This window comes from Fusarium sambucinum, chromosome I (assembly GCF_050947815.1).
Source record: "Fusarium sambucinum isolate potato_lamoka chromosome I, whole genome shotgun sequence".
NCBI lineage: Eukaryota > Fungi > Ascomycota > Sordariomycetes > Hypocreales > Nectriaceae > Fusarium > Fusarium sambucinum.
In genome coordinates, this window is record NC_139294.1 from 269,561 (window position 1) to 294,960 (window position 25,400).

Sequence of the window (25,400 nt, forward strand, 5' to 3'; positions counted from 1 at the left end):
CTAACCATGCCCTTGTAGCACTGCTACATTTTTTTCATCATTCAAATGATCAAGCAGGATATCCGAAACAATGCAACTTAGTCCGTAGCCCGAAGATGGATCTTCGGGGTTTTGATGTTTCCGCGAATCTAGTATCCTGTGGTTGTAGATTAGAATAAAACCGAGCGACAATCCGGCTACTTGATCAATTAAACAACTCGAAATCCTCCCGCCAAGTTATCCATCATTTTTCACCAATCGGCCAGATCATGGATGAATCTGAGCGTACAGTCATTATAGTCGGCGGAAGCGTCGCCGGCCTTTCCCTTGCCAACATGCTAGAGAAGGTCGGTATACGTTACATCGTACTGGAGGCATATGACGAAATTGCACCCCAAGTTGGTGCAAGTATTGGTCTACACCCCAGCGGACTGAGAATTCTTGATCAACTTGGATGTGCTGAAGGAATCCTGTCACTTATCGATATGCCACTCAACGAGTCCAACATTCGAAGATCAGATGGCTCTGTAATAAGGTGTTACCGGAACATCCATAATCTTCTCACTGAAAAGTACGTCCAGATTCTAGCAATAGCTGTGTTGCACTAACAAGTCCTCTCTTGCAGACACGGATATCCTACCGTTTTTATCGACAGGCAGATGCTGCTGAAAGCCTTGTATGACAACCTCAAGTCCAAAGATTCTATACTTTCTGGGCAAAGAGTTGAATCTGTTACAGAGCTGGATAAAGGTGTCCAAGTCAAGACAAGCAAGGGTGATGTCTTCAAAGGGGATATTGTTGTCGGCGCCGATGGAGTCTACAGTACTGTGCGCAGAGAGATGTGGCGCATTGGAAACAAGACATCCCCTGGGTACTTCCCCACTGATGAATGGTCAAGTAAGAACCCATCACTATCGTACTCAAACCAACGACTTTACTAATTAACACACGTTCTAGAGGTACCGTGTTATTACAAGTGCATCTTTGGCATCTCACGTCCGATTAAGGCGCTTTCGAGCGGTGTGCAGTATGTTTACAACGATAACTTCTCCTACCTGGTTATCACCGGACCTGGAGGAAGGATATACTGGTTTCTCTTTAGTAGACTCCCTACTCCTCTCTTCGGTAATGATATTCCGAGGTACACTAAACAAGACGAGGAAAGACTTGCACAAGAGCATGCGACAGATAAAATCACGCCGGATGTTTGCTTCGGTCAAATCTATGAAGCTAAGTTAAGCTCTACGTTAACTCCACTCCATGAGCACGTCTTCGAGAATTGGCACTTTAACCGCATTATTACAATCGGCGATGCCGCCCACAAGGTATGATAACTCACATCATGATATATCTGGTTTTCTGACTGACCATTTTGTATAGCTAGAGCCATTAACTGGACATGGAGGCAACTCTGCATTGGAGACTGCTGCCAGTTTAGTGAACCATTTGCTTTCAGACACGAGCCCGGAATGGAACAATGCAGAAATTACTGCCGCCTTCAATTCTGTGCAAGATGAGCGCTTTGAACGCGTCAAGTGGCTTCTCCAAGACTCCCATGACACCCAGAAGATGCACGCTTTAGCAACACCGTTCGAAGCTATAGTCGCCCCTCTTTTGCCTCACCTCATCGACACTGAGGCGTCGCTTCAGTTAGCAGCCAGCAAGCTAGTCAATGCCAGTCGACTAAACAGTATTCCGATACCTCAGCGAGATCACACGTTTCCATACAATGATGAACTTCCCGCTCAGCCATTTTCTTCGAATTGGCTTTCTGTTGGCTTAGGAGTCCTGAGCCAAGGAGTGCTTTGTCGGCTAGCTTCTCAAATTCTAACATCACTACAAATCCCAACCACCTTTGGTGGCGATACTTTGGTCAAGACATACACAGGCGTCAAAATTGTGGATGACGTTCTTTCTATGTTGGTGGCTGTATTTGGAATTCCCCTTACAGCACTTGGTAAGGCGCCGCAAATCCAATGGATTTCCTTCACACCTCTTCTTTTATCAACCACTCTTGACTGGACCGTTGAAAGCTATCGAGTTGGCTCTAAAGGACTCCTCACTTCCTTGTAAGTTATTCATTAAACTGTACAAAAAACAAACACTGACCGAACGACTACGTAGCCCATCTGTCTTTGGGGCCGTATATCAAATCAAGGGAGTTGGTCAGATTGCCCCGCTCTACCATTTGATATCCGTGCTGGAACAAGGTTTCCATGGATCCGTAGGAACAACTTCCAGGCACTCAATCGCCAATGGAGCCGCCAAGGCACTGATCCCCGGCATAGGCCTTGGATTTATCCTCCCCACCGCGCTTATGTTATGGCCCTTCGAGAACAGGAATACCTGGCAAAAGTTCGTGGGCTTCTGGCAACCATTTCCTGTTTATGTCAGTCTTATCACTGCCGGAGTATCGAGCCTACTCCACAGCCGGAAAATCACCAACACATCCATCCAAACCGAGCCGAAACGCAACAAGGAGATTAGACAGGAAAAGGAGGCAACACACTCAGTTTTGAGACTCGTCTACGCTGCCGGAGCAACAACTGCAGCACTTGTTCACTTTTGGTCACTCTATCGCATCTCATCGAGTCCCGATCTTGACTTTTCTGGCGTATTTGGGAAACTCGGCTTTTTGATCTCTGGCACATGTGGTCCTCGGCTAGAAGATGGTATTTTCGCATTCTTTAAGCGAGATATGTTCTTAAACGCCGCTTCTGTCCTCGTCAACAGCCTCTACCGGACTTTCGATCTACGCCGTCTAGGCTATATCACCACCAAGGAAGCAGTATCAGCTTCTTTAGTAGTTATAGCTACGCAACCAGTTTTTGGTCCAGCTGCTGTGCATATCGGCTTTCTTGGGTGGAGGGAGGAAGCCTTGATGAGGATGAACCGACGAATCACTGCTATTAACTGAAGGACTCTGTGCTAGGAGAATAGAATACTGGACCGAGGGGGGGCTAGACATTTTAGACGGGGATGGACAAAAAACATACTACTTATGTACGTTTGCCAGAATGGGCTAGGAATATGTTATATACGCCGGTTTAAAAATGATTTCTTTTGACATGCTGTTTTATTTTCCTATTGTAGATGTTGGGTCGTCGATCTGCTTCAAGCCAGAGTTTTGACGCGTGGGCATGGTGAAAATTCCTTCGAAAGTAGTAGCTAGTTGCTGAACGGTGGGAATTGTCGCTGTTGTCGTGCAATGTTCAAGAGTCAATACAAGTCTCATGTAGAGAGATGGGTCATGAACCAGTACGTCTTGCCAACTACTATACCTCACGCTTTCTGACATGGGCTGTGTCAATAGCTGAAAATTGGTGATAATGAACTGTATCGCGCTGCCAAATAGTTCCATTCCGCCGTAACGAGTTTGGTATTCCTTTACCGCCCCAGTCAGTAAGCGGAGGCGGTGATATTGATCGGTCAACTTGGCTTCGGGGCTGGAATGACGAAATATCTTCAAGTCCAGTACTTGCATCAAGTATGGCAATGCTGCACATGCAGCGCTGATCAATTGAGTCAACCAAGTACTTTCAGAAGTTCATGCGAGAGAGTACTTACATTCCAACATACAAGTGAGGAATAAGACCAAGCTGTATGAATTCTATAACGCAATCTGATATTTCTAAAATTGCGCCCTGGATCTCCTGTCCTGCTCTTGACACGTTGGTAAGAGCAGCCAATGTCTCATCTCCGGTAGCTGAAATGCTTGTAGTCAATAGAAGTTCTCGGTGACCAGCGCACATCTTGGCGGCACTTGACACAACATGTTAGCTATTGTATAGTGGAATAGTAGTGAAACCTGATTGTACCTAAATCCTATTCTTAACGTCCTCGTGTATGCCGCTAGCGACGGGTGTTGCAAACTAGTATGAGAGTTTTGACTGTCTCCTAGTTCAGGGATATCAAGCATAGCGGCTCTATGCCACTGTTCGAGAGAATGGCGGCTCTCTTCGAGTATCTCCATGGACTCTTTGAGCTGTGATGACGTTTTGTTCTTGAGTTGTTGCGGGCGATAGTCTAGTGTGAGGATACTTGTCGCAATTGCGCAAAGTTTAAGTGAACACATGAAGTGCAAGGTGAAATGTTGTTTGATACCCATCATTTGTGCCCTTGACCAAGGTAAATCGTCCTCGAACCAGGAATATCTCGGTAGTGGGTAATCTTTGGGAATCAGAAGATCTCGCCTTTGACCCAAGGCTATCACTCTATCAAGAATGATGCAACACCACCACAGTCTAATCAAAATAGTCGAGCCTACCATACCGGAGGAAGTGGTGGAAACTAACGGAGAGCGGCATATCGTTTCGGCATTCGCCAGTTGAGCGTGTCGAACTGCCGTCTTAAGCCAGATGGTATTCGATCCCATATAGATGCTGCTGTCTCCAGAGTTTTGCAGATTTGGGGAAAATGTCTGAAATGATAGAAGGAGGGCGCTTTGACCCAACACAACTGATGAGGACTCTGACCCGATATCGAAAAGTATCTATCAGGAGTTAAATCTGTCTCATCCTCGTTGGCGTTAGAAGATGGGAAGGAAGGGAATCACCTTGGCTTTCTGGTAGAACCCTGCTCGTGCATTGCGAACATCAGAATATCCAAGAGATATAGCAGAGGTTGGAGAAAGAAACTTGAGGAGAAAAAAGTCAGACGATCAGGAAATGAGATGAACAGAGTGATGAGCGTATCTTACACCACTGGAAGCAACGAGCGCGCTCCATAACAGGAGAAGTGGGATTTGGTTGTTACAGCTATCCGACCCTTCCTTCACTTCAAAATAGCTGGTCCAGAAGGATTGCTCATCAAGTATAGGAAGCATGGGATGGACATGGAACAAGTAAAGCCTGATGAGTTCATCTAGAACAAGCTTGACTGGGAGATGGAAGCAGCGCTGTGCTTGAAGGTAATCCAAGTCTTGCGCAGATAAAGAATCTATATTGTTTAGTTTGACAAATCCATAATGCCGAAAATCTTGATAGCAAACATGCGATTCCGCACTGGGTCTTGGTGATTCAGTATTTCTAGTCGACTTCTGAGAGGTGTTAATGTTATCAAAAGTATGTGCTATTAGTCAATAAGCATCATTCCAGATAAATTCAGAGTACCTGAAACATACTGTTGGATGAATCAATATTTATTTGCTCAAACATGCCATGGTCGGAACGTATATCAAAATTGTCCTGCTGTGGTTGAGCCATGTTAAAGGATTGCGTGGCTTGATCCGCCTGCACTGTGGCGGTGAATCTCTGCTGACTTCCATCCGACACGCTAGCTTTGTCGAGGCAAGGAAGCTGTCTAGGCGATTCGTCAAGATTAAGATAGAGATAAAGATAGAATACAGTAATTTACTTACTGTCTCGATTTTCTTTCGGCAACATGGCATTCTTTCGCGTCCAAGGAACAGTTGGTACATGGAAGTCCACGGACCGACACATCGCATCTGACTTTTCGTGATCTGCATACAAGACACGCTCTTGTTGCACGGCTAGAATTCGGTCTCCCCAGTGGATGGGCTCGAGAGTTTTCTGTCATTATTTCTCGAGACTCTTGTTCGCGTACCAGGTGATTGAGCGTATTGTGCAGCCATGGCCAACTGCTTCGTCGGGTTGTAGATTCCGCCAAGACGGAGGGATAAATGTTGTTCCAAGAGGTGGAGTGATGGTATTTCATTGATGTGCCATTGTCTACTTGAAACCTTTGTGAGGCTCCACAAATGGTGAAGTGTAGGGTAGATACAGCCTGGTCATAACAATCGGCTAGCTAAACAGGTGGAAGTAACAGCTTATCTCCCACCGCCTCTACGTCGCTATAACAGACCGTTGCTCCTGGTTTTCCCGTTGCTGTGCAGGTCTGGGGGTTATTGCCACAGGTGTTGTGAAATTAGCCCAATGTCTCCAATCCTTCAGTTTAGCCCAAGGCGTTTTATTTCTCTTCAAACGTGTCCCGCCAAAAATCCAGTATAAGACCATGGCAATAGTAAGCCCTTCGCCATTTTTAACCGGTGCATCATCACCCTATTTTCGTGTTAGCACACTTTGTCTGCATGGCTGAGGAGTGGAAAACGAACTACAGAATCATACCCTTCAAGAGAGTATATCATCCTCCAACGTCTTCCAAATCTGAAAACCCTTTCCCTTTTCTTGTTATAGGAATAATCTTTTCTCATCTCAGACACAACACCTGCATACTTCATCAAGTTCAATGGGTTTGCAGCGCTGAATATGCCTTCAACAACGTGTGAATGTCGACAATCCCCTTCACTATCGTCATCGGAGGATATGAATTCGTAGGATCGACAAACCGCCCCAAAAAACAACAAGTAGTATATCGTGCCAATTGTTACCAAACTCGCGACAATCACTGGAAAGCCGTAGCCTGGAAACACGCTCTTCTCATCACCAGTACTCTTATAAGGGGGCACGGCGTTAATCACGAGGATGGCTAGATTCAGAAGAATATAGATGGGGGTGCAAACAAGGACCAGCGCCTCGACAAACCGTCCGGTGAGAGGTGATTGTTGTCCATTCCCAGCAGCAGAGTTGAGAAGTTCTTGTCGGGACTTGAGATTAAAATACCCGAATCCGAGAACCACTGCAAGGTCTATTAGGGCTGATATCTAGACATTGATTCTTTGTTCAACTTACTCAGGATGAAGCAATGGGTGTAAGTCTGGATATAACCAGCCAGGCCAATCGATTCAAGGGTACTCTGAATGGAGGCCGAGGCAGCAATCAAAGCTACACTAGCGAGCCAATGGGCGATTAAACCGCCCTGTGGTGACTTGAAGCGGAACGCATTCCGTGGCGATCCTTGATTCCTGTGCAAGCAGTCATCCTTTTTGAGAAAGTTCGACCACGGAAGAACTTCAGCCTGTCCGATAACCTGTTTTACTAAGGAGCCTGTTAGCAATGGGGTGGATCAAACCGTAGGAATGAGTGAAACTACCTCTCGAAAACGTATAGATAATGGCATTAAGGCTCCCAAAAGCAGATATGCTAATAATAATCGCCCACGATCTTCTTGCTGTTGCTGTATCTCGACTGAGCTGGGGGGCGGAGACATGTTAATCATGTACTGTACAAGTGCTTCTGACATTACTCGACGTACCATTGGGGCGTAGTTGATATTGTCAGCGCCTTTGACCTCTTCCCACGAAAGTGAGTTGAGCTGCAATCAGTAAGCTAGTTGTTCGCGAACTCCACAGGTTTGACTGAAAGCCGGAGTAACTTACCGAGACAGCAACGACAATCATATAAAGCGAACCAACAGTAAAAGCAGCGGCGAGAAACCCGCGGCGTAGATTTTGCTGCTTGTTTGGAGGTATTTCCCCGGCGACGAAGGTAGCATTCTCCCAGCCCTCAAAACTGAAAAGAACAACAAGTAGTGCCTTGGCGAATGAGACTTTGGATCGAACTTCACGTCGCTCAGACCAATCCTCACCTCTGTCCAAAGAGGCACCATCACTGCTCTTACTGTTAAAGTCACGGCCGAGTGCAGCCAACCCAACGGCAATTAGTCCAACGAGGAAGCCAATCTTGACCACGGCAAGAAACTTGTTCAATCTTCGACCAAACGCAGGATTGAAGAACTGTGCAAGGCAAATGATAGAAAGGATTGAGACAGCGATGTATCGCATAAGGTGCTGATCGTTTTTGATGTCATCGTAATTATCCTCTTTATCTGCATGGAGGCAAAGAAGAATCATGCGACCGAATTGCTGGCTGTTGGTTGCTGAGTTGAAGAAGATGATGAATGCCAGAGAGTAGATGATGTAAGCTAACAGACCATCACCCAGCAGCTTCTTGTACCATGGCGTAGATCTCGCTGCTTGGCCAGTGGAACGCGCTCTTGTTTGTCCTCGGGGTAAAGTTTGGAGCTCGATGTTTTCCGGCTGAGGATTCACATCTGGCGGCGTATCGGTATAGGTGGGTTTCTCCGAGGACGTGATCTCATCGAGCTCCTTTCGTTAGCTTTGATATGGAGTATGGAGAGAAACAAGAGAGCCTCACATAGATCAGTTCACCACCGTTGTACGGAAGGACGTGGGCATATTGAAGGTAGATTGCCGTGCTGTTGATACGTCAGTACGCAATGCTGTAGATTGAAGGACAAAATCTCCACCTCATCAGGCAATACACGAAGCCAACACCAAACAAAGCCAGCGTAATGCTCTTGCTTCCTGTCATTCGGTATACTACAACAGGGGATGTATAGATACCGGTGCCTATCATCTTGTTGACGATAAGCGAAAACACATCAAAGGACCCTAAGCCTTCCTCATGAGGTTCCTGTGTTGTTTCATTGTCGGGAGCACGTGGTTTGAAGGGACCGTTATTCGGTGCAGGAGTGTCAGTTTCGGATTCCATGTTCTTTGTCCTTCAAATGCGAATTTAACGAAAGGCTGTTTGCAAAAGATTCAAAGGAGGGCTTGTGATAAAACTTCCAGTGAGGGAAAACGTCACACTACTATCATGACGCAAAGGGGACGGACTGATTATCAGTAGCGAAAGGCATTGTGGACGCGTCACAACTTTCGAACTATGGATGCGAACCAGGCATCGCCAAGACAATCAGGCGGCTGAAGGGTTGGTAACTACTTACCCGCCCTCGAAGCAAGGAGACTGAGAGCGGAGAGAATCGCAGGGGACCGGGCGGCTCGACATCGAATACAATGGTGGTGTCGCGTTGCATTCCGGACGTGGTTCATCAGCCAATGCAATCACTCCGAGAACTGCTAAAATCTTATTGTATCACAAAGAGGAGAACTGCGGCTGGATCAACGAGAGACTTATCACATTATTACAGGGAGCTTGAAAATCAGGCTCTCCTCTGTCGCCCGGTGAGAGTGTGAATGGCGTACTGTGGCTGGCTGAGCGTTGGCTATTCCCTGTTTTCAACTGTCACATTGGTTCCGCTGGGCCAAACATGAAGCGCCGAGCCTGATTTCTCTTCGTATACCTGCAGGTAAACGCCATTACGACTTGAGCGCCAAGAACGATAGATATTCAGCTTTCAGCCCAGGTTGCATTTTCAACCCGTGTCTGAAATGTCGGTCAAGTCTGACCAGGCTCTCTAGGCAACAAGGCAGAGGGTTCTTTAAGGCCTTTCTTTTTAACTATTTGTCTTTTGACAGAAAATACCCATCGAAAGAGGAGATTCGCGAATGCGTACTCAATAGAGAAACACATTAACTATTATCTAGCCCTCTGCGAAGATCTTGTTCTTTCAAGCCTCCATTCTGAAGATTCCGCCTTCGATCAACATGGCTGTCATAACAGCTATCCAAAAATACGTACGGGAACATGTGCTGGTGGCATGGCTGACTGAGACCTTTGGAGGAGCTGATACTGGCGTTTGGTCTATCGAGGTAAGGAAAAGCCCCCCTCCCATCCCCATAGCCCATCTCCTGAAAGTTTGATGCACTTTGACAAATAGCGCCCGGCTGAAAATAAATTTCCAGGAGATTGTGGGCGGTAGAGACGGTAGTTGGAAGGTCACTGCGCCAGAGGCAATTACAGAGGTAGGCTTCGCACAGCCTGGAATCCATTCCAGTCTAACTTGAATCATAGGACCAACAGAATGTATTGCAAGAAAGGTCCCAGCCCAAGAGGGCACTCACCTTCGGCGCTAAGAAGTGATATGGAAGAGAATGAAACTATCATTGGGGAAGTTGAGAACGATGGAGTGTATTTTACACAAGTAATTTGTGTTTTAGTGGCTATTCAATTCTGTTTGAGAGGCATATTCTCGAAAGCGTACACCCAAAACAGTGCATCAACAGCCTTTCAGTGACATTTCTGTTCATCCAGTGAGTGGTCAGTGAAAAAGCTTAATGACTTCATCCAATATTTATAATGTGGCGAAACAGTGGATCGTAGCTTCAAGGTCGACTGGAGGGGGTAACGTTCGTGGCAGGTGGTCTAAGGTACTGATAAGTCCCTTGATCCAGCCTGGCCATCAAGCAAGTCCGCCTGGGTAAATTCCGTTCCGATGACTACACAGCTTCCATACATAGCCTCCAGGGGGGGTGGCCAGTGGAACATCCACAGCCTTATTTACCCCTCTTACTAAGGCAGGATTGATAGACACGTGCGCTGAATGAAAGGGACATGGAGCAAGGCAGTATCATTCCCAGCCGAGTAGCCTCCCCATAATAGAAGCCTATAGACCACAATTAGGGCTATCATCTGTGAGTACGACCTCTTTACAAAGATTTGTCCTTTAGTGAAGCCCGTGGCATATACGTAGTGCCTGAAGTCCAAATGTGGCCATTGCCAAGCACCCAGTATGACGTGCGAGCTGTCTCCGCCGCGGAGAGTCTTGAGTGTAGCTATGAGAAAGTCTTCTCAAACGCGAATGAACGATTCGAACTCCAGGTCGCAGAAATAACCTCAAAAGGTAATTTTACCATGACTGTACATTTGAAAATAAATAGCTGATCTAACGTTGACGGGACAGGAATTGAAGAGAATTGTTTGGCGACTGATGGTCAACTCCGGGAGCACATTTCAATATATCATGATCCTTTAACTCGTGTCGCTCACACCGATGATGGTCCAATCAAGAAAGAAAAGGCTTCGTTTTTGTAAGTACTCGGTATGACCCATACAACCACAGCATCACCGATTCTAAATACACTCAGCTTATTAGAGCCTGCTTACGGATGGAGCCATTTGCCCATTTCCAAGCCCGGCGCCATAAAGCTCTTTTCAGCGCTGCGTGCCTTTCCTGAATTGCATCAGTATGTCACAGCATTTGGTGATAAAACGTTCCCTCGTGATGAGGGATTTGCTGGGTTTGACTCTCATACTACCATTGGGGACGACGGAAGTTGGACTTCATTCGGTACGTTGATCTCATATATAGAACTCGGGTCGTACTGAGTTGATAATCTAGAATCGTGCTACCTCTTGAAATACATTGATAGACGAGACAGCGTGAGACAAGGCGCCAATCCATGGGCAATTCGCCATGCACTCATTTACCAGAAGTTCGACCGTTTTGACAGCAGAACCTCTCATCTCCTAGCAAGACTCCCAACAGTGGTGAGCAGGGTACTTGGTGAAAGCATTGGAAACTCTGGTGAGAAGTCAGTTTTCGTGCAGGATTGGTCTCACCTCCACACAACATGCTTTAGTAGCATCAAGGACAATCTCCGCCAGTTTATCAACTATTTGGATCACGAGATCACAGACCTGGCAAGTTGATAAACCTAGCTTGTAGAGCACTAGAGCTGATATCTTTCTACTAGTTTCACCGCGTAATTATGGCTGGTGTAGAGCCAGAGAAACTGAATGAGTTTGACACGCTCCAAAGTACAGCTAGGGACTTCAAGGAACTTCAATACCTTTCTGACCAAACACGAAGAGTTATCAGCGTCGTGGAGCTCAATATTTTAACATTAGAATGTTTTCAAAAGAAAGTCCAGCATCTTATAACACTTAGTGTTCCTGGATCTCCACAAGCTGCTACTCTTGAAAGGTTCTTTCAACAATTGTCACGATGCCATACTGAGCACAAGTTTGGTTTGCGAAACGCATCTTCGGTTCTCGACCGTGCAAAAGCAACTTCTAATCAGGTATGAAATCTTTTTGCAAAGGTCTATTACGGACACGGCTTACAAACAACTTACAATAGTTGAGAGACACTGTATCGATGAGAAACGGGGAGTTCAACAAGACCAGCACGGAAATGACGAGTCGCAACACATCTGCCATGTGCGACTTGGCCAACAAATCTGGACGAGAAGCACACGTCTTGAAGACGCTGACAGTCCTCGCACTTGTCTTTGTACCAGCTGGGTTCGTTGCGGTATGTCTCTTCTATCTTTTGATAGATTTGCAGCTAATATGTAGGAGGACTTTCTGCAGATGGGCTTCGTCTCTTTGAAGCAAGAGAGCCCCATGCAGTGGTCCGCAACACCTGACTTGCAGATCTATGCTATCCTATCCATTCCGTTAATTTCGTTAACGATGCTGATTTACGCCATGGTTGAAATCATTCAAAGGCTCAAGGAAAGGAAGTTGGAAGCGAAGGGACATAGTATTGTTTAACTGGGGGTATATTTAAATCATGCAAAGGTACTTCGCAAAGATTATATAAATGCGTAGAAAAGGAAATGTCCCGTGGTATAGCTCAAGTGTCTAGCCTAGTGGTCATTAATCCTGCTCCCACTCGCTACTTATTCCTAGGCAAAGACGTTTGAAATCTGGTAGTAGGTCAGAATGAAGGATCATGGAGTTAACATGTACAATCTCACCGTTCTCGGAATCCAGTAGGATTTTCATACTCTCCACCTTGAACAAGTCTTCATTATCCACTCCCCACACGGCCTGGCAGTCGGCCTCGAGAAAGATAGACGAAGAAGCATGCGGTTTCTCGCTCAGGTTCTGAGACTGCCACGCTGGTTGTGGTGGACGCTGCTTGACTAAATACGATTCGTGATTTGCAGCGATATTGTTGACGATATTGACGCTATGCTTGCCCGCAGACTTGCCGCCATCCTTGAATACCTGGCGACCGTTGTTCACTATACCGTCGTGTTAGCAGGGTTACGGGAGGTTACTAGAAGTGCAAGAAACGTGCCGGCGATTACCAAAGGGCTTAACCCTTCCAAGAAAATAACCATTGTCTTGGATTGCTCTATACTTGGCTTTTCTGCCGTCCTGTTCGGCATAATTTCGTTCGAGCTGGAGGCGGCTGTTGATCTTCGACCATTGAGGCCCAACCCGACGGGCTTATAGTGTTTCGATTTATCGTCGGCCCACAACTGGATGTGTGACGGTTTTTGGTTGGAAGCAGGTGGTTGACGTTGTTTTGACCACATTTTTGTTCTCTTTGCTTTTATGCTTTCGACTGATGCTCTGTTGATCTTGTCAGTGGGTCAACAGAAATTTTGCATGGCGTTACCATATATACCTGATAGGATCGAAAATAGCCTTCTTTAAGAGTGTTCCTTGGAACAACAAAACATCTGTTTTCGTTAGGTTAGAGTATTATACCACACAAGATGATCTGAAGAATCCCCACATGCCTTCAAGGGACTCGAATTGGAAGATGAATGCCCGGTCATATGGCAATCGTCCACCGGGAGGCCCCATTATGGGAAAGAGTCTACACTCGAACCTTCCATTGCTGTTGGGGTCATCTTGGAATAGGTAGGTTGGTGAAAAGCACCATCTCGATAATTCAACTATCAACAAGTTAACTCCTATCTTCGGGTGAAAGAAAGTGTTGGCAATATACCTACCTCTTCTATGCTCCACATCTACCATTCCTCCTCGATCAACCCCCCAAACCAGAGCGATCTCGACTGGTGCTTGCTTCTGTTTTGAACTTCCTCGGAAGAGTCGGATCCGGCAAGGTCTTGGTTGTTCCTCACGATGCCCATCGCTTTGATTGACCAGCTCTATAGTGATTCCTGTTCTTTCTCAGAGTTAGCAAGCCTAATGTGAAACAAATCTGATCAACTCACTTGTCGGCGAATGAGACTATCGATTGACCGTTGTCCCATCCCAGCTCCTTGAACCCTGCCCCATCTGGTATAGTATATGCATTTACCTTCGGGGTAATCGAATCGCGCTGTTCTGATGGATTGTTCAAGCCACTTTCCGCCTTTTGAAGCGCATCAAAAACTTGCCAGGAATATGGTCTCTTTTTTACATCATGGCTCAACATTTTGAGTATTAGCTCCGCTACTGTTACCATGTAATGTCCCTGGGGTGTATCGTGGAACTTCGCTTGAAGGTCCTGCAAAGATGAAGTAACACATTTCTTCAAGTCGGTTCCAGTAAAGAACCCAGCATTTTTCTCCTCGGCTAGTTCCTGGTCAAAGGCCTCGAGAGTTGGTGGACCTAAGATATTAATAAGAACCTCGACCATGATGCATCCCAGTGACCACACATCGTAATTGAGAAGTACCTGAATATCTTCTGGGTCGTCCTTGTCATAATCCAGAGTTGGACGAGACTCCGGGGCTGCGTACCGGGAATCTCCTGGATTGTGAGGAACAGTCATATCATCTCCCTTTCCGAGAATTTGAATGATAGACTGCCCAAAATCGGTTATCTTCAGTTTCCCATCCGTAGTAACAAGGATATTGGCTGGTTTAAGGTCAAAATGTAGACCGATGACAATTCCTTTATTGTCGTCGAATGGATCTTTCATCATCTTGTGAAAGACACTCAAAGCATAACAAACACCCTTCATCTCACGCCATAGCCAATGTTCGATGAGTTGTTCCTCTCGTCCCAGTCTTGGTGAAAGGTTCCGGGGGCACTTAATGTGCCGCAACACCTGATCCAGGTTCATGTCGATAAAAGGAAAAAGAAAATGTATCTGATCTTTCCATTTGTACGCGAACAAAAGAGTAATCATGTTGTCTGAGGCGGGTTTTTCGATTCGCGAAACCATGTCCAGGACATTTCGTTCCATACTTCTTAATGGCGACTCGGGGCCCTTCATTCTCACAGACTTTAGCGCAAACAAGAGCTATCAAATGAGGTTAGCATGACGTTAACATCCTAATTCCCAGCTGTAACATACCCTTCGATCACTTCCGGCATCAGTCCCTGAAGTAGGATATTGTTTCTCAACGAGATTAATGATCCTTCCATCAAGATATTCCGGCACTATCTCCACCTTGGTCATGACGCCGTAAAACCCTGTTGTTAATATTGGTTCCTCCTTCGAGTATGGGAACCTGCGAGAGGGGGGAAGATCCCGGTAGGGGCACATCTCGCTGTTGTAAATCTGGAAATCCATTGGGAAGAACATGGAAACGGCGCGGTTGTAGGCCTTTTGGAAAATTGATCGATCAAATTCTGCCTCGATCAAGTTTTGTTCCACAAACCCATCTTCCAGAATTGCGTTCTTGAGTTCTCCTCTCGAATTGAAGAAGTCCCACTTGATCCAATAATATATATAATGCAGCTTTCCAAGATATATCATGAAGCCGAGGATCCATGGGTGGCTCTCAACAAGGGTTGTCATGCGTGAGACCTCCAATAGATCCATGTCGGCGTTCTTCGCATTTTCGCATTCCTCACAATCGCAGCCTAGAAGGTCGTTGACATTCGGTCTGAAATAATCCTTCAGTCGCGTTTGAGAGAAAAACATTTTGGGATCCCTCTTGGCATAGTTCTCAAACGAGAGGTCGATTGTTGGGCATGCACAGTTGAGAAGTCCTTCGATGTGGACTCTCTTTCTGCCTTCACATCTCTGCACACCCTCGCTGAGAGCGAAGAGGCGGTACAAATCCATAGTTAGTGTGATTGTCCGCTTTGGTTTAGGTTGTACCCTGTTGATGCCCCATAGGTTCGGTAAGCAGCACTGGCTATTCCTGCAAGGACAAGGCAAGTAAGCGGGGGCCTAGTGGAGTCGGATCCAGTATGCCGGACAATCTTGTGGAGTTAGAGTCAATCAAAGGATAATGTCTGTCAGGAACTTTTGAAGACGGTGCAGTCGCATTAGCTAGAGTGTAGATAATAGCGAAAATGGGAAAAAGGGAGGAAATGGGCGCCTTTTCAACGGCTTCAGTGATAAGGCTGTGTAGGTTAGTCAGCCAAGGCAGCCAGCCATCAGCCACCGGCGGTAAAATAAGCAAAGTGATTGTAGGAGGGGGGGTAGAGGTGGAATACACCATTGTGTTGTCATTTAAACCGATACATGGCACAGGGATGTTCTTGTCTATTGTTTACTAAATGGTCTTGTCTTGACGGATATACTTTGAAAGAAATACATTAAATAAGTGCATTAGTACAAAGTGAAATCACAGCAGCAGGATTTAATAAAACACTTATAGCGAAAGAGCTATCTTTTTTTTAATCACTAGATATATGCAGTGAAGTTATCTCTTGAATCCCTTTAAATAGTAACAAGTGAGCGGCAACTAAAGGTAGAGCAGTAAATGCCTGTTCTTTTATCCTCACGTAACTCTTGTGACATCATTATTGTTGCAGCTGAAAGACGGGCGCTAATCCTTTACGCTGCTGACCCACAGTAGTGCTTGACATCCTCTGTACACATTTAGGCGGCATGCAGATGTTTGTTTACGGTAATGAATAGTATACTACTGCATTTGATTGAATGAAAGGTCTACCCAGATAGACCTATCAAGCCCATCCTTTTTTCACGATATAAGGAGGTTATATTATCGAGAGGATGAATTCATCACAAGAAGCACTATCCCGGATCATTAATAAAATTATTAACACATTTGACGATTGGCAAAATCACCTTCAAAATGAACAACTCGAACATGAATGGATGGGATGTTTTTTGTCTTGTCACAGTCCGTTTTGTCAACGATCCTACCGTTAGTCAAAATAGCTCAGTTTTACTAGCCAAGTAAAGTTTGCAGCTTTCCTTCTGCCATAATCTCCGTCCAGTGAGGACAGATAGGAGCGAGGCTCTGATTCCAATCGCGCCCTATGCCATGTTGATAGTTTGTATCAAAGCCTCGCCAGACTTCCTCGAGCAGCGCCAGAGTTTTTTCGGATATCCGATCAAATCTGAAAGTGGAAAAGCTAACCTGCATTCGTTTTCGAACAAATTCCCGGCACTTGATATTTTGTTGAGGGCGAGTTGTCGCCAGCATCAAAGCTTTATCCAGGCCCTCGACGCGGCCAGCTGATGTATCAACAGTTGGCTTCTGGGGTCCAGGAGCGGAGTACAATACACTTCCAGATATTACCAACGCCAGTGTTTAGTATATACCCCAGCTACCCTGCTCAGGGAGCTCCTTAGCGAAGTCAGTGATAATAACTGATATGCTGCATATTCGTCGCTTAACCTCAATACAAGAAGAACAAGGCGCGAAATTACGGCATAGTTCCAGCAATGCCGCAAACCTATACATCTCGGCGAATGAGCGCATTTGTTCTATCGCGATAGAGTGCGGCAAATGACCCTGAATGGAAGCATCTTCGGGCAAAGTGAATTGAAGCATAGACTGCTCGAGAAAAGCTGCAGTTTCGGACAATTCGGATTCAAGTGACGTATATCCATCACTATCTGTCCATCCAAACTTGTCGAGGCGCATCAACATTTGTTTCTGACGAACGCAAATACCAATCCGGCCAAGAGTGATAAGGATAGGCGTAGATAAACCGGTGAAGGAATGAGGATAGACCTTGTCAGGATGGTGGGAGAAGGGAATCAGGTAGTCCATAGCATTCAACGGTTGATCGATGACAAAAGCCATGCAACATTCCCAGTATGCCATAGCTCATATCAGAAAATTGTTTTGCTGATCTGAAAGAGCTTTGGTGTGCTTGCCATGGAACTTAGCTCCGAGCAAATTGATTAAACGCTGACAGATCTTAAGGGCTCCTAACCAATGTTCGAAGGATCAAACCAAGGCTATGACAAAGAGTCAATTCTTGATATGGAATTTTTATAATAGCAGGATGGGGCCAGAGTTTCAAGACGATCGTCATTGAAATGCCTTACCGAGGAGACGTACCGAGGAGAGTCCAAGAAGCAGGGACGCCAGTAGCGCTTCTCTTAGCTGATATAGAACCAGAGGGAGGTTTGTCAGGGTTTCAATATCAAGAGTAGTTGAGTACTCTGTGCTGGCAACGATTTGGGATATGGCTGATGATAAGCTTTGAATAGCAGCGGACTGGTACTCAAGGGTTGCCGGTAGCATCGTAGTATCACCTTGGAAGCAGTGGATCGCCGAAATACACACAACACATCGAAGAACCAGCGTCGATGTATCAAGAAAGCACTCTATCATGTTCTTAAACGAGTTGGCAGATTCTTCACATGTCAAATGTAAGATGCAGATGTTGGCAAAGAAGTATTTCAATAGCTCTCCATACTTCGTACCCACCTCGCTTCTTCCTTGTACACCATTATCAATCGTGCTCAGAGCATCTAAATCTGGTTTTTTTTGGACATACGTCGTGAGGTGCCGTGCTCATCCCATTGGTTCCTGTAGGAAGGTCATTTGCACTCTGATCCATGAAGTTGCGAGCATCACTGCCATCACCGCTGAATGCCAAATCCTGGTTCAAACGCCATTCTCGAAGATCCTCGGTCAATGTTTCAGCCGGCGAGTCGACTGAACGATCTTGGGCATTTTGATTGGTAAATGCGGACGTGGATGCAGATAAGGGCACCTGGGTTTGAAAATGTCTCGCAGACACTGTTGGGGAAGACGGTCCGCCACCTAAACCTGGAAGATCTACTGAGACATCCAGTTTTGAAGCCTGTGACATACCATTAATGGTCAGACGTCTCAAAATTCCTCGGTTCACCTCTTATGGCTTCTTTACCTCTCTGGGACCAGACGGATCCAAGTCCAGTAACTCACTAGGCTTCGAAACCTCATGCTTTGCACTCCATCTGATTCGTTTCTCATAGCCAGGGCACTCGAACCTTCGCTTGAGACACTGAGAGCATTCTGGCCTCGCCTCATCACACTTGACTTTCTAGTTCCTAGTTAGACAGCACGCATATACGGCGATGAAACATACCCGCTAACAACATTTCGAGCATCCACCTTGAAGGTCGGGCTTGTTAACAACACGAATATTACATTGAATTCGGATGGTCGGTTTTCCTACCTTGTGATCGCTTCGGTCTTTCCAGGGTATAACGTTTCGTTTGTATAATAGAATTGAAAAGGATACTGAGGGAATCGCGGATACAATTTTTTGGAGACTTGGCTTAGTGGGTCGCCTGCAGCTGGAATTTTCACCCTTGATTGGCCAAAAACGCCACTAAATTATTGATGTGGGTGTGCGTCCAAGTCTAGTCTCATAGCTTGATTCACGCCTCATGACGAAAGATAGGAGAAACGTCACTAAAGATAAAAGGCCTCAATTGCAGATGATCTATCTACTTGGCATCTGAGAATCTTCAAAGCCAGAAATGAAAGCCAAGTGATGGACCATCAATCCAAGTCTGATCATTAAAGTGATAGATCAATCTTAGCTCTGTGAGTAGGAATCATTTCCATCAGTCAATTTGCCATGTCACAGCGACCTCAGTTGACTTTCCCCCGTTAAATCCACCCTCCTCATAAGGGCAGCAGCTCAATGCTACAACACAGTCCATCTCGGCCTGGAACTTGACGTAATCTCCAGCCTTGCTAGAATCCATCCATCCCTTCATGGTGTAGTAAGGCGTGTTCTGGAACGTATTGAAGGGGTCGTGAACTTGAAACCACTCGAACTTGGCATACTTATCCCCATTCTGACGAAGATAGGTAGTCATGGCTTCAGCAAAGTTGCTCGCGCAGCTCCTATGTTCCGACTTGCCGATACGAGCATAGAGGCCCGGGTTACATGCCATGTATTGCATGTCGTGAACTTTGACAGTATCTCCAACCACTTTAAACATCTCCCGAGCATGGTTGGAGTAGAGGTACTGGCCAACAGACGGCGGGCCCAGGCTGTCGAGGAACCACCTGGTGTAGGAAGTCGAGAAGTGCTCGCATTTGGTATCAGCGGAGAAAGGAGCACGCCAGGACATCATGTCGACGACCTGCTGTCCATACAGATCCGTGATCATGAATTGAGAGCCGGCTTTTATGGCGAAAGCGAATCCACGTCCAGCCGGGATGATATGGATTTGGGTTGCGCCCTTGAGAGTACCTGCGGCTCGTGCTGCCATGGTAAATAGTTGTTTGTAATTATGTTTTGAAGGTGTATGAGTGATAGCAGTAAAGTATAGGATTCTCACACATTTCTCAGTTGCAAAGACTGAGGCGAATATATATATATACATCTTCATGTATTTCTCTTTTTCTCAACATTAAGGTTGGCCAATCGGCTTGACGGATGTTTGTATCATCACTCAAAAGAAAATATAACTAATGCAATTATACTGCCCTGAAAGATTGTCCCGTCATATTCAAACCTTTTTAATTCTGAGCTAGGCTTTATTACCCCACTTCTAGGATCTATGGCAATGGCTGTAAGTCTTCTTGTCTTATTTATGTGGTCCAGGGTAGCTACGAGTTGAATTGATAATTGATATAAAATGTTAGGAATTCTTTGTCTCGGGCATCAGATTACTAACTTGTCCCCATTGCCTTCATATGTCCTAGCCAGTTGATGACAAGCTGGGTTTATTGATGGCTTGATTCTATACGCGCTACCGAGTTTCGTAATTAATGTGAATCATATACGTTACAACACAGTACAACTATTGAGCTAAGTTCACTCGACATTGTAAAGAAACATCGACAATTATCCACGACCAGCTATCTCCTATCTGCTTTGCTCCTCACGCTTTCGCTTCCTGACTAGGATGCACTGGTGAAACCAATCTGAAGTGACTCTGCCAGGCCTGCGGTAGTGACATTGAGATCAATCAAACCAGCAAACGAGTATCGGGAAATTGCCAGATCAGCAAAGTTACTGAACGCTGGGGTATGTTCCCACTTATTCTGGGATGCTTGCTCTAATGTGCTCTCCAAAGTTTGCATTTTCCCAGCAACAACACCTGTGATTCCTGCTAGAGTGCCACTCCACTTAGCCACAGAGCTCCAAAGATTAGCTCTTTTGATATTGACTGTCGCCTTTTCAAGCATCTTAGCGCCATCATCGCCTGCTTGTTCCACAAAGTTCTTTCTGGTTTGAGGATCGGAGAGGATCTTCTTGAAAGCGGCTTGTATGTCCTCTGCAGAAGCATCGGCAGTGAGCTGTCCGGCATCTTCTGCCGCGCCTTCTGCAGCTTTAGTGGCGATCTTACTCGTAACAGCACTTGCGAGGCCAACGACAGAAAGGGCAATGTTGAGATATCCGATGGCACTCTCAACCGTGTAATAGGTTTGGTTCATGACTGAGCTAACATCGATGTTACCTAGCTGATCCTGGGGAGGACTAAACCAAAGAGTCTTGTTGTTATTCGAGCCGCTGTTGAGGCCAAGGTTGAACTGTCCAACGAAATTGATATCGCTATGGCCAACCTCCATGTCAAATTCGTAGAGAGGGTAACTCAAGTTTGAGAATTGAATAGTCACACGGTCGGTTTGAACTGACATGGAAAAGTCGTTTGGCGCCACAGAAAGCGAGACAGGCGATTTGCCCTTCTGAAGTTCAACACTACCCCAAGTGACGGTGTTAGTATTGACAACGGACAGGTTGTTCAAATCGGTGGTAAAATCTCCTTGACTGGCTCCAGTGAAAGCACTGTACGCGGCAGGGGCGAGCATGTTGGTAAGGAACATGGTTGGAGAAATGATGAGACTGCTGGTGCAACCATTTGCAATCGCATTGGCGTCAACCTGTAGCGCGGCCTTGGGGTTGGATCTTCCGTTCACCATAGACAATATACCGAAAACGCAAGTGTCATTCGTTGCGTTCTCCAGAGGTTCGACAACCGCGTACCCGTTGGTGGTCGGCTGTAGCCAACCCCAAAGTTCATTTGTAGCCAGCGACGTCACAACGTCGACAGTGGCAAAGATAAAGCGGAAGTCTTCCATGTGTTTATCAAGGTACTGGCTGACCAAACCTTGGACAATAGAACCATCGATATTTTCGATGCTTCCAACACTAACCACAGTGACGGGGGAAATTGCAGAGTTGGGGCAAACGATCAGAGTGTTGCTGTTGTACTGGTAGACTTCCAGGAGCGACACATCGCCGTTCGCTGACGTGACGCATACATAGAAGGTCTTCCCAGATGATGGGTCAGTGATCTTCCAAGAGATGTTTGGGGTCATGACTGCTATTGTCGAGGTTGCCGAGATCGGCGCATTGGCATTGGCGAATGCATCTAGAATGTTGGTAGTGACAGTTGTGTTACCGCTGAGGTCTTTCATGACATCCGCAAAATCTTGGGAAATAGGGAACTGAGTCACGTTCGGTTGAGGAACCCACTGAAGTTGTAGTGTGGCCAAAATGATCTTATCTGTAAGATCATAAGGGGTAGGGAGGATTCCTTGGAATTTTCCTGAAGTAATGGGAAGTTTGAGGCAGATTCTGTTGCCAGAACCGCCTTGAGTCACCTCCCATGGCCCCAAAGTCAGATTGGCACTGAATTTTTCAGGGCCCTCTTGAGTGGTTTCATCGACCTTGGAGAGACTCGGTGCACTGGCAATCAGGGTTGGCCACTGTGCCGCAATCTCGGTGTTGACGTTGGTGTAGTTTGTGGCATAGACCAAGTCCCAGCCGTTGGTATCGATAGTAGTCATGATGGTTACTGTTGCAAGAGTTCAATGATAATGTAGAGAGAAATACTAGCGAACTGCGGTTGTTGGAAGTGTTGGAGTGTTGGTTTTGATCAAGGAGGAGCAACACGGAACCATTTTATAATTCATTTTGCCATGTCCGGAATTGGATGTAGGCTCCGTATTCATCACTCTGGCAATTCTTTGGTCTCACCTCGTCGACCAGGGTGGAAACAGATAAAGGTGAAGCCGATTCCACCTAACAACATGGGATCAGCCAAATCATGAGTTATGATGGGGCCTTAGGCATACTGAGACTCATCAACAAGGTTGCGATTGGATTAAAAAAGCGAGATAAGAAATCTAGAATCCTATTGCGGCCACGATGTCACCGAGTGGTTGATAGACAGTAGCAAATTTGGAAAGCTAGATTCCCTATCGACCTTGGACAATTTGATAGAATATGAATAGAGCCTATAAAAATGGCCACAGATGTCTCTGGTTGGCATTTCAGCTGAGTTATCACGCTGTGGCTGGGACATTTGAGGAAACGTAGGGGTCTGCATTGCTTTGGAAAGTGAGACATTCCAGTGCCATGTTGACGTAACCTATAGGAACGACTGTTGGAAGTTCCGGATTGGAATTTCAGCTGTGCTATCGCTCTGTGGCTGATACAAAATGGGCAGGTTTGAGCATCTAAAGTTCTAGACTGCTGGTGAGGCTGAGACATCTTTCAGCTGGCAATAAATCGCGGCTAGAACTACAGATCGGCAACATCCCCCATCATTAGTCTAGAAGCCGAGTTTTATTGTACTAAGTCCGAAAAAGGTGAAGACCGAGACGCACTACCCCATTTTATCCAATAGAAAGCTAGAAAACAGGTATCAATTGCGGATACTCAACGCTTTGAACATCTCACGTACGTACACAGGGCGGTATGCAGATGTATGTTCACGGCATGTGTGGCTGCTGTACTTGGATGAAACGGCGTTCCTGTACAGATACAGAGTAGGCACAACACATGCGACCGTATTATTTACCATATATAGAACGATGTCTGTTCAAGAGGACGAATTCTTCACAAAGAAAACATATTCTTTCGCAAGAGACATATTCCAAGTACCAACATCATCAACACATTTGCCAATTTTCACATTCAATATGAACACCCTCAACATGAATGGATGGGACGTTGTCTCTCTCGTCACAGTCCCTTTTGTCAACAATGCTATTGTTAGTCAAAATAGCTCACCTCCAAGCATGCAGGTGTCAACCAACGAATTGTCGGCACAGGCCACATTTGGAGCATGGCAGATCACGACGGGAGGTACTTCTGACCTCATCGTATTCAGCGTTCCGCTCAAAACTATCTCGGGATCTGTCAGTAGTGGTGGAAAAACCTTGAGCAATTTCAGCTATACCTCGCTCGTTGCACAGATACAACTCACCTTGACATTCATTGATACTAGATCAAATGGTCAAAGCTTGGTAGTTGACAGCAGTCGGCCTCCTACTGCGATTCAATCCCTGCTAGATAACACTGGCAAACCTTTGACGGATCAGTTTGACAGCGATGCCATCAATCAAGCTTTGACCACCTGGTTGTCCAACAACTTGTCACAATTCAACCACGTCTTTGCCAATGTCCAGCTAGATCCTAGCGTTGGTTCTGATACCCAATGGGCATTTTGTCAGCCTTCCGTCGTGGCATATAACTTTCTTCAGCTTGTGGATGGTGGTCTTGCCAACAGCTATCTTGGCCTGACCTACAACACTGGAGGCAACACTACTCCGGGCTCGGTCCCGCAAATCAGTCCATCCTTTATCCCAGCAGACTGCCAGGCAGCTTTCATGATTTCTCCTGCTCTGTTCCTCAAAAACTTTCTGGCAACGGCAGCAAGTGACGAGTTCAACATTCCGTTACAGAACATGAACATTGACACGACGCTCCTCAGCATATCTCTTACAGCAGATACTACCATTCCTCAACCTCAGCTTGAGGTCGATATCCCTCACTCTGACGCGAGTTCCGTTGCCTCTGACCTCAACCAAGCGGCAGAGGTAGTCAAGTGGTTCTTCACTGGTGCTTCACCGTCACCGCCATCTATCACTACAATTCCCTATCTGCCGTTGTTGATAGAATTACAGATATCCGTTCAGGACAGCGTTATCTCTACGTTTGCAAAGACTTCAACCGTTGTCAAGGAAAGCGTATTGGGGACGGTCACGGCCTACAACACTTCTCAAAGTTGGATGACCCTAGCCTTCGATGCGTCCAGTCAGACTCTCAGCTATGAACCCAACAAGCCACCCGTCAATGACCATACGATAGATCCATCGCAAGGTGTGAAGACCGCTGAAGAGATATTACAAGATGCCGGGCTAGTTGCGGCAGCTGCTGGTACGGTCTTGACAAATGGAACAAGTCTATTACTGGTTGGAGCACTGGGTGGGATTGCAACAGGTGGCTTGCAGATTACCCAGGGCTCCTTTGACGCAGACAATCAGAACGATGCTCCAGAGATTACTGGATTGATTTCTAACATATCGTTACCAATTACTTGGTCAGGCTCAGGTCCTTTTGCTGCTTCTCAGGCAGGTCTGTACCAGGGAGGGTTCTATCTGGCTGGTAATCTAAGGACAACATCTTGAATTTGGCTGTACACAGTGGCATAATATGAAGGAAAAAGCTAAATGCTTTGATCGACGCCGATACATGTCACGGAACGCAATGTTACGAACAAACATCAAGCACATTGTATGTCATCCCATTATGAGGAGTCCAATCTCTGCCCTCTGGCCATGTTACAAGTAGGATCAATACAGCTGAGGGGACGAGATGCCAAATAGACCGTTATATATTCTTGTCAGTTAGGTGGAAGGAAGTGTAGGAATTAGAAATCGTATGTTGTGTGAGTAGGTTTAGGGTAACCGGATGTCCCCCAAGAATGTTTTGGTGTTATTGCCGTTCTTCGTACTCCGTAACTAGTGTGTCCGCTTTTACCCCTGTCTGTCTATCAGCGGTATCGGCACAAGACCCACTGCATTACTTCGCGTATTATAGCCGTGGCAAAAGTTCTTGTTTAACTCTCGGCATCGGCAGTCAGCAATCATGCTTGTTCTAAGCTTACTATTAGCGCATTGATTAATCACTCAACGTGACCCATATGTCACTCGAGTGCCTTCCAAGAATGGAGACCTTTTGGCGCCCGGCATTCGGTCGTCTCGTATACCTACGGCGGTTACTGCCAGGAACAGAAGGTACAGGGGTACTTTGACTCGTGCGGTT

The 25,400-nt window shown here is 46.1% G+C and overlaps 9 protein-coding genes across 9 annotated transcripts; 4 read left to right on the forward strand and 5 right to left on the reverse strand.

Annotated features, from left to right (window-relative positions):
- Nucleotides 1-248: 248 nt before the first annotated feature.
- On the forward strand, nucleotides 249-2,896 carry FSST1_002789 (FAD-dependent oxidoreductase; the record flags this gene model as incomplete). Its single annotated transcript, XM_083228811.1, has 5 exons — nucleotides 249-550; nucleotides 605-876; nucleotides 937-1,304; nucleotides 1,360-2,048; nucleotides 2,104-2,896. The coding sequence occupies 5 exons, from the start codon at nucleotides 249-251 to the stop codon at nucleotides 2,894-2,896; spliced, it is 2,424 nt and encodes an 807-aa protein (XP_083086219.1).
- Nucleotides 2,897-3,055: 159 nt separating this feature from the next.
- On the reverse strand, nucleotides 3,056-5,368 carry FSST1_002790 (fungal specific transcription factor domain-containing protein; the record flags this gene model as incomplete). The annotated part of the gene is made up of 8 exons (XM_083228812.1): nucleotides 3,056-3,491; nucleotides 3,547-3,741; nucleotides 3,798-4,193; nucleotides 4,275-4,471; nucleotides 4,535-4,615; nucleotides 4,679-5,049; nucleotides 5,102-5,276; nucleotides 5,339-5,368. 8 exons carry the CDS (start codon nucleotides 5,366-5,368, stop codon nucleotides 3,056-3,058), a joined length of 1,881 nt encoding a protein of 626 aa, XP_083086220.1.
- A 415-nt stretch (nucleotides 5,369-5,783) lies between these two features.
- On the reverse strand, nucleotides 5,784-8,216 carry FSST1_002791 (APC family permease; the record flags this gene model as incomplete). The annotated part of the gene is made up of 8 exons (XM_083228813.1): nucleotides 5,784-5,999; nucleotides 6,053-6,576; nucleotides 6,630-6,875; nucleotides 6,931-7,030; nucleotides 7,093-7,152; nucleotides 7,217-7,942; nucleotides 7,995-8,055; nucleotides 8,107-8,216. 8 exons carry the CDS (start codon nucleotides 8,214-8,216, stop codon nucleotides 5,784-5,786), a joined length of 2,043 nt encoding a protein of 680 aa, XP_083086221.1.
- A 1,031-nt stretch (nucleotides 8,217-9,247) lies between these two features.
- On the forward strand, nucleotides 9,248-9,623 carry FSST1_002792 (uncharacterized protein; the record flags this gene model as incomplete). Its single annotated transcript, XM_083228814.1, has 3 exons — nucleotides 9,248-9,352; nucleotides 9,446-9,505; nucleotides 9,555-9,623. The coding sequence occupies 3 exons, from the start codon at nucleotides 9,248-9,250 to the stop codon at nucleotides 9,621-9,623; spliced, it is 234 nt and encodes a 77-aa protein (XP_083086222.1).
- Nucleotides 9,624-10,247: 624 nt separating this feature from the next.
- Nucleotides 10,248-12,038, forward strand: FSST1_002793 (uncharacterized protein; the record flags this gene model as incomplete). Its single annotated transcript, XM_083228815.1, has 6 exons — nucleotides 10,248-10,383; nucleotides 10,636-10,830; nucleotides 10,882-11,183; nucleotides 11,237-11,563; nucleotides 11,623-11,796; nucleotides 11,856-12,038. The coding sequence occupies 6 exons, from the start codon at nucleotides 10,248-10,250 to the stop codon at nucleotides 12,036-12,038; spliced, it is 1,317 nt and encodes a 438-aa protein (XP_083086223.1).
- Nucleotides 12,039-12,143: 105 nt separating this feature from the next.
- FSST1_002794 (uncharacterized protein) lies at nucleotides 12,144-15,246 on the reverse strand (the record flags this gene model as incomplete). Its single annotated transcript, XM_083228816.1, has 6 exons — nucleotides 12,144-12,193; nucleotides 12,245-12,514; nucleotides 13,019-13,177; nucleotides 13,235-13,410; nucleotides 13,460-14,475; nucleotides 14,530-15,246. 6 exons carry the CDS (start codon nucleotides 15,244-15,246, stop codon nucleotides 12,144-12,146), a joined length of 2,388 nt encoding a protein of 795 aa, XP_083086224.1.
- A 3,705-nt stretch (nucleotides 15,247-18,951) lies between these two features.
- FSST1_002795 (uncharacterized protein) lies at nucleotides 18,952-19,608 on the reverse strand (the record flags this gene model as incomplete). Its single annotated transcript, XM_083228817.1, has 1 exon — nucleotides 18,952-19,608. The coding sequence occupies one exon, from the start codon at nucleotides 19,606-19,608 to the stop codon at nucleotides 18,952-18,954; it is 657 nt and encodes a 218-aa protein (XP_083086225.1).
- Nucleotides 19,609-20,242: 634 nt separating this feature from the next.
- Nucleotides 20,243-22,135, reverse strand: FSST1_002796 (uncharacterized protein; the record flags this gene model as incomplete). The annotated part of the gene is made up of 1 exon (XM_083228818.1): nucleotides 20,243-22,135. The coding sequence occupies one exon, from the start codon at nucleotides 22,133-22,135 to the stop codon at nucleotides 20,243-20,245; it is 1,893 nt and encodes a 630-aa protein (XP_083086226.1).
- A 1,137-nt stretch (nucleotides 22,136-23,272) lies between these two features.
- FSST1_002797 (uncharacterized protein) lies at nucleotides 23,273-24,763 on the forward strand (the record flags this gene model as incomplete). Its single annotated transcript, XM_083228819.1, has 1 exon — nucleotides 23,273-24,763. One exon carries the CDS (start codon nucleotides 23,273-23,275, stop codon nucleotides 24,761-24,763), a length of 1,491 nt encoding a protein of 496 aa, XP_083086227.1.
- Between the last annotated feature and the right edge of the window lie 637 nt (nucleotides 24,764-25,400).